This window comes from Geospiza fortis, unplaced genomic scaffold (assembly GCF_000277835.1).
Source record: "Geospiza fortis unplaced genomic scaffold, GeoFor_1.0 scaffold8, whole genome shotgun sequence".
NCBI classification, from domain to species: Eukaryota; Metazoa; Chordata; class Aves; order Passeriformes; family Thraupidae; genus Geospiza; species Geospiza fortis.
This window is the reverse complement of record NW_005054414.1, coordinates 2,012,935-2,019,657: the sequence shown is the minus strand read 5'-3', so window position 1 is coordinate 2,019,657 and position 6,723 is coordinate 2,012,935. Positions and strand designations below refer to the sequence as shown.

Genomic DNA, 6,723 nt, shown 5'->3' with positions numbered 1-6,723 from the left:
TCCCCCCACCCCCATGCAGCATAATTTGGGCCAGGCTTTGCAAGGTGCTGAGTGCCTCAGTTCTCTAACATCAAGAGGTGCTGAAGATGCAAGATATCCACTGGAGAGGGCCATTTCATTTCTGTAAATTGAACCCAGAATGTAAGGCATATATGCTCAAGTACCTTGGACAGATATTGTCCCCAAACTATGGATATTTTTCCCTTTATATATATATATATATATATATATGTACACACATTCTTTTTTTTTTAATACAAATTTATGGGTACAGTAAACATGAGCACAGAATTGTGATAAACTAACAGTAAAATGGGTGAGCACTGCAAAAGTTCCCCAGGTAGGAATATCTCATTTTCCAGTTTGCTCACAAGTGAAGATGAAAAAAAAAAAAAAGACCTGATAAGTCAAACAGTAAAAATTCAGAGTCCATTTGGAAAGGTCCTTTATATATTCACAGCCTTATCTGTTGCTGTAAGTCTAAATACAGCAGCATTTTTAGAATATATGATGCCATTAATAAAGTGGAAAGGAAAAAAATGCATTAAACACTCAAGAATCCTTCATCTTCTGCTATATCTTTTAAAACTTCCATTTGTCATGAAGCTCCTTTCTTAGAAAAGGAGACTTAAATTAACATTTATCTGCACATCAGTGAATCAACACAAGAGGATGCTAGGAGTTAAGTATTTTTCTATGGCTAAAAGCTTGCAGTTTCCTAGCAGTGGTAAAATCCTGACCCTGCCAAGGAGGGCATCAGGAGCCCATCTTCAGCACTGCAGTGAGGGCACAGTGTCCCCCCTTATGCCCAGGGCATCTCCAAGGTGGGGATGATGCTGTGAGTTGCTGTTAGAACCAGAAATCCAAACCAGGGAAGGCCCATCCCTTCCCTAACTCATCCATGAGGCCAGCCCCCAACATTTACAGTGTGTCCCACTGATGCCAGTCCCTTTCTCCACAAACCTGGTGTCCCCTGCAACAATCTCATTTCAAGGCCTGCAACCAATGAGCTATTTGGGAGCAGCTGCTTTCTGCAGGAAACCCTTTTTGTCTTTCTTAGCTTTGATTAGAACATTAGAACAACATCAAGATGTGATAATGTTCTCTTTTCATATGTTTTGTGAAAAGTGACCACCAAATGTGTGAATTTTCTGCTTCGAAGCTTTACATTGTCTAAGTGACTCTCTTTCAGAGGGACCAAATGTCTCCACCAGGGAGCTGAATGAAATCCTGGCCTCACTCCTGTCAGTAAGAACTATGCTATTGACTTCTTGGGACTCTGCCAGGTTTATTCCCTTCACAAAACTTGAGTGGATTCTGGAAGGTTGGAAGTGGATACTCATTTGTGTTGTGTCTTTCTTCCCCTCCAACAGCAAGATTTGTAACAAAACAAGAACACTGTAATGGCTAGTGAAAAAAATGAAGTACAAAATCACACACAGTGAAAGCCTCCTACTCTCTTTTGGTAAGATATATGAAGACAACTTCTTACATTGTTCTTTTCTCAAAAGGCATATACAATGTGGCAAAATATTTCAAATATACATTCTATATAATAAAATATCATCTAACTAGTGCATCCTCAATCATATGCTGGAAATATTTTTACCAAGCCAAGGTTTAAAATCCATAAATCTTTTGAACACTAGGTGCTTCATTCAAGGCAGATACAACAGCAAGTAAATCCCACAAGCTCACTTTTCAAGCCTTAAAAGGTAGGAATGGATGGAACATGACATATGATGACCCATGACAGAAATGAACAAAGTTAGTGGTGAGAAACCACTGCAATGGTTCAGCACCCCTCAGAACTCTGCATTGCAGGTTGCTATAGTTGATCAGATGGGGGATGTTGGTACACACAAATTAAAGTCACCTCGTCAGACTGACACACAGCCATACGTGATAATTCACAAGTTAAAAATAAAAATATAAAAGGTCAACATTCACAGGTCCATTGATTAAAGGGAATAAATTAAACCTCAAATAAGTTGCATACACGGTTTCCTTCACCCTCAGTCTTCCATTTATGACTATACAAGGAACAATACTTTCCCAAACACTTCTGAAGTGGCAAAAACAATGAAGGTTTTTGCACTCAAGCTGTGTTGACAGCAAGGCCATCCTTGCCAATTATGAATCGAGACAGCTCCTGTCTCTTTAGCATCAGTGCACAGGGTATGGCTCCAAGTGGTGTTGGAGGAAGAAGAAGAAATAACACGGTGGTGTAACAAAAAAACAAAACAAGACAAACTTCTTCCATCATCATTGGCTGAATAAAATAAAGTGTATCTTGTCCAGGGTACCTTGCTAGGTCCTCTCTAGAAGAGGTACATACTGTCATACATAAATGCCCTCTGGGTTAAAACCAGATGACAGGGGGTTCTGTAGGATCCGAAGGTTACTGGGGAGTTGCCTCGATGAGCCAGGGCGCTTCAGTGACCCAGATTGAAAGGCTGGCTCTGCATGAGAAAAAGGGCAATTAGAAAAGTCGTCAGCAGGGGTGCAACTCTCCTCCTCCTCCTGCTTAATGCAATACAGAAAAACTAATTCCACATGTAACAAACTACTGAAGAGTCTGGCTAGGAAGTGAGGAGATTCACTTCATAGCAGAACGAAACCCACACAAAAGAATTACCCTCCCACGAGAAACATGCACACACACAGACACACTTATATGGTGACATCCAAAAAGAGCTTGAACGTGTAACATGACTCAAAGCTTCAGCTTCCTTCCCACTTAAAGGTTCCTACAAGTGCTGCCTTTGAAGGCCTGGCTGTCTTTTCTTCTCTCCCCGCCCCCTTGCCCCCCCCAGTGCCTTTTGGTTATAAAGTTTTCTGAGCAGAGGGACAGACCCAGCACAGGAGAATGCAGAGACAAAGAGCCCCTTAGACACAGAGTGCTGGAAAAAGCACCCGACTGTGCTGGAGCCGCAGCTCTGGGATGCATTCAAAACGCTCCCGTGGTTCTGCCCAGGAAACTCTCAATCCAGATGTGGGCACGTGCAGCTGTGCTGATCTCACTGGGGGCAAAGGCAATTCGCACCCGCAGTGACAGCCATCTGTGCAGGACTTCTGCACGGCTGCCAGCCCAGCTGGACCGGCTCCTGTTCCCGTGCGGCTGCTGTCTGGGGTTTCTGGGGATCCAGAAACATTTCTTTTTCTGCTTTTACAACACCCCCACCAGAAGAGGAAGAGCCCAGACGAACAGCAATGTCAGATGTACGATCACGTTCTGTGCTGGCAGCCAGCCACGGCGGCCCCTCTTGAAAGCTACAGGCTTAATGCGTTGCTGATGGGACAAACGCATGCCCGGGCACAGTGGGAGAGAAGTTCTCCACATACTGCTCTTTATTTAGCGCCTGCTAAACCCTCGGAATGAAAAGAAGCACTCGACAATGCGCTCTCGTAGTGTTTCGCTCATGTCTTTACTAAGGGAGCATTCACTTCCCATAGGAGCGCCAGCATTAAAGTAAACGCGGCCGTAAAGGCACGGCCCGCCCTTTCTCCCTCCTTCCCTCCCTCCCTCCCGAAGCATTCCCAGGGCTGCACCTCTCTCGAGCTCCACATGTGGGGCCTCCACCTCCACGGGGTCTGCCGGCAGCACCGTCACCTTGGTTCCCGTCTGCTGGATGAACTGCTGCAGGTTCACCTGGCGCAGCTCCTTGGTCAGTTGCTCCAGTTCTTGTTCCCTGTCCTGCCAGGAAACAGAAAACAGCTGCTGAGCAAATAAAGCAGCATTGCATGACCATAGTTACAGTGGGGCAACTAATGCTTCTCCTCTTGATGAGAAAGCCTCCAATTTTTAAAGCTCAAATGCAAATTGATGAGTTGAAAGATATTTTAATCTTGTAATTTAAAAAGCCAGTCAACACTCGCTAGCACTTACAGAGTCATAGAATCAATTAGGTTGGAAAAGACCTCTTAAGATCATTAAGTCCAACCCATGACCCTGATTGGGTTTTTCTTAATGTATTTTATTTTTATATTGCTTCTTGGATGACTAGCAGCTGTTTCTCATACCACCTGAGAAAAACTTTGGCACATCAGCAAACAAACATAATATTGTGAATGCTGAAAAAATAATCAACTGAGCAGCAGTCTGGCACCAAGTCTTACTTCTTCCTGAAGTGTCCAGCACAGCTTGGACAGTTCATTTAATTCTTCTGATCTTAAATTGAGTAATATTATTTTCTCTTCTTGTTCTTTGTATTTTCTATTTAAACTTTTTTGGCCAGAACCTTCTCACTCTGCAAGGGTTTTGTGCGATGAAGCCAAAGCCTGACTGGTTCCCCACCCCTTCAGAGCACAGATGATCATTTAGGATCTTTTTCTGTACTTCTGTCACGATATGCAAAATTGACAGCTCTGATAGATTATAACAGTCTTGGACTATTATTATTCCCACACACAGAGGCTGAGCTGCTTTAATCTTTAACTTCAGGTATGCAATAAAATATTTGTCTATTTCCTCCCCCTCAAAGCTCCATAATGCAGAGCTCAGTTTATTTTCTTGTGGACTTCCAGATTTGTGCACCTTTAGGTTTAGAAGATGACTGGAAGATCTGAATTGAATGGGAACTTTGCCAAGAAAACAGACTACGAAAAGAACCAAGCCAGAAATATTTTGAACTCCATCATAGCCTCCGTGAATGCGACTGAGGATAGCTAAAACACATAAAGAGGACTTGAAGCTTTCCATCAGCGCAAATCCTTAAGTGTAGCATGTCTGGAAATTTAGCATAGATAATCATGGCCAAAACTGCTTACAGTTTTCATCCATTTTGCTTTGGATGAAAAGATTACTTTTCCCCTCCCTCATCATCTAGGAAAACTAGCTCCTACTGACATGGTTCTAAGGCAGGAATAAGGATACAAAAGCCCTTTACATATTCACAGTGGAATCACCTTATTACTACTGCAGTACTGCAAAATATACTAACTGTGAATCCTGGGAATCAGCAAGGACCACAACTCCTGCTGATGTGTGGTGCCTTAGGACTACCTTACGTGGCACATAAAAATCCCAGGAGCTCAAATCTTCCCTCCACCTCATCCAGCTAGCAGTGCAGTTCCTTTATTCTTTCATGCTCTATCAAGTTCCAGGTGATATCATTAACTTTAACAAGGAAACAGGAACTGGATTCTATTTTGACACATGTGCCACAAATGCCTGAGGTGTAGAGAAAATAAAATCCTGAACACCAGCCAGTCAGCCAGGAAAAGAGGGATTCTGTTCTTTAAAACCAAAGCCCTGTAAGGTTGCAGGTACTTTACTTTAGCTCTGTACCTTTCCAGGTGCTGCTTTTGGACTGTTCTTTGTAATTCATCTCTTTTGGTGGCAGACAAACCTAGCAAAGATCAGAAGTTTATCCTCAGAAAAGGATATGATGGTGCAAATTACTGCTTTTCTTCTCAGACAGTTTGAATGAGCAAGTTAAACACAGGCGAAATAAAAACTGTCTGCATGCCAAAAAAAACCCACAAGCTGAAATGTGATTTGAAAATGAAAGCAACACATTCTGCCTTTTACCCTGATTCACTTTGGAAACTTTTTTGTGTTGTCTTTCATAGGCTTCAGATTTGTGTAAGAAAAATCAGTCACAGTCTGACTTTTTCTAGCTATGGATAAAATTACAGTCTTACCTGTAATCGCTTGGTAGCTTGGCCCAAAGACCTTTCTACCGCTTTAATGCCATTTTCCAATCTCAGACTCTGCTGGCCCTGAATATCAATTTCTCCCTTCACCTTCTCGATCTTTTCCTTGACCTCTTCTTCATTCACCTGGGACTCTTGAACTTCTCGCTGCAGCTTCTCTGCTTCAAGGCCACTCTCCATGTTGTGGATCTGAGACACATAGTCCTTGAGCTTACTCTCACACTCCAGGATCCTCTGCCTCATCTCCTGCAGCTGCTCCATCAGCTGCTTCTCATTCTCTTGTTCGATCTGCAGCTCGTTTTCCCAGAACTCTTCCTCCTCGATCTCCACTTCGTTCCGTTTGATCTTCTGCTCCAGTTTGAGGATTTCTTCTTCCAGGCTGGCATTGTACTTTTGCTCCCAGTAGCGGATCTCGGCTTCGTTGGACTCCAGCTGCTTCTCGATGCACTGAAGCTTCTCCGTCTGTAGGTGGATCAGTTTCTTCAACTCGTCTGCTGTTGTTTTACAGTTGTTGAGCACCTTTTGCTTGAACTCAGATTCCTTGCTCTTCCCGAAGATGTCCATTAGCCCCTTGGCGCCGCCGGTGAAGGTGAGGGATTTCCTTTTCGGCTCCCTCCTCTTCATGGCCTTGTCCCCGGGCTGTCTCAGCTTGGCCAGGGGCGGCAAGCTCTGCCGGTACAGAGTCCTCTCGGGGATGCGCGCCACGCTGTCCGACGTGGGCCGCTCGCTCAGGGAGGGCCCGGTGCGCCGCAGGATCAGCTGCACGTCGCTGGCGTACTGTCCCCACTTGTTGAGGGACACGATGGGGTTCTCGTGCGGCGCCAGGTGCCGCTCCGTGTCCCGCCACTTCTCGATCAGCGTATAGCGCCCGGTGCGCCCTGCAAGGGAGCACAGCGTCAGCGCGGCCGCGGGGGGGCGCCACCGCTCCGCCCGTGAGGGACGGCACCGGGACAAGGGACACAGCAGGACAGCACCGGGACAGGGGACACAGCAGGACAGCACCGGGACAAGGGACACGGCAGGACAGCACCGGGACAGGGGACACAGCAGGACAGCACCGGGACA

General features: G+C 45.2%; 1 protein-coding gene across 2 annotated transcripts in view; it reads right to left on the bottom strand.

Moving 5' to 3' along the window:
- Window positions 1-232: 232 nt before the first annotated feature.
- RASSF8 (Ras association domain family member 8) overlaps window positions 233-6,723 on the bottom strand; it is a 70,906-nt gene continuing 64,415 nt past the window's right edge. For both annotated transcript variants that reach the window (XM_005426414.2, XM_031061437.1), the window contains exons 4-6: window positions 5,647-6,536; window positions 3,553-3,697; window positions 233-2,462 (exon numbers count right to left, since the gene is read on the bottom strand). In XM_005426414.2, coding sequence (XP_005426471.1) covers window positions 2,341-2,462; window positions 3,553-3,697; window positions 5,647-6,536 — 1,157 coding nt within the window. In that variant the 3' untranslated portion in view covers window positions 233-2,340. The remainder of the gene's footprint in view (window positions 2,463-3,552; window positions 3,698-5,646; window positions 6,537-6,723) is intronic.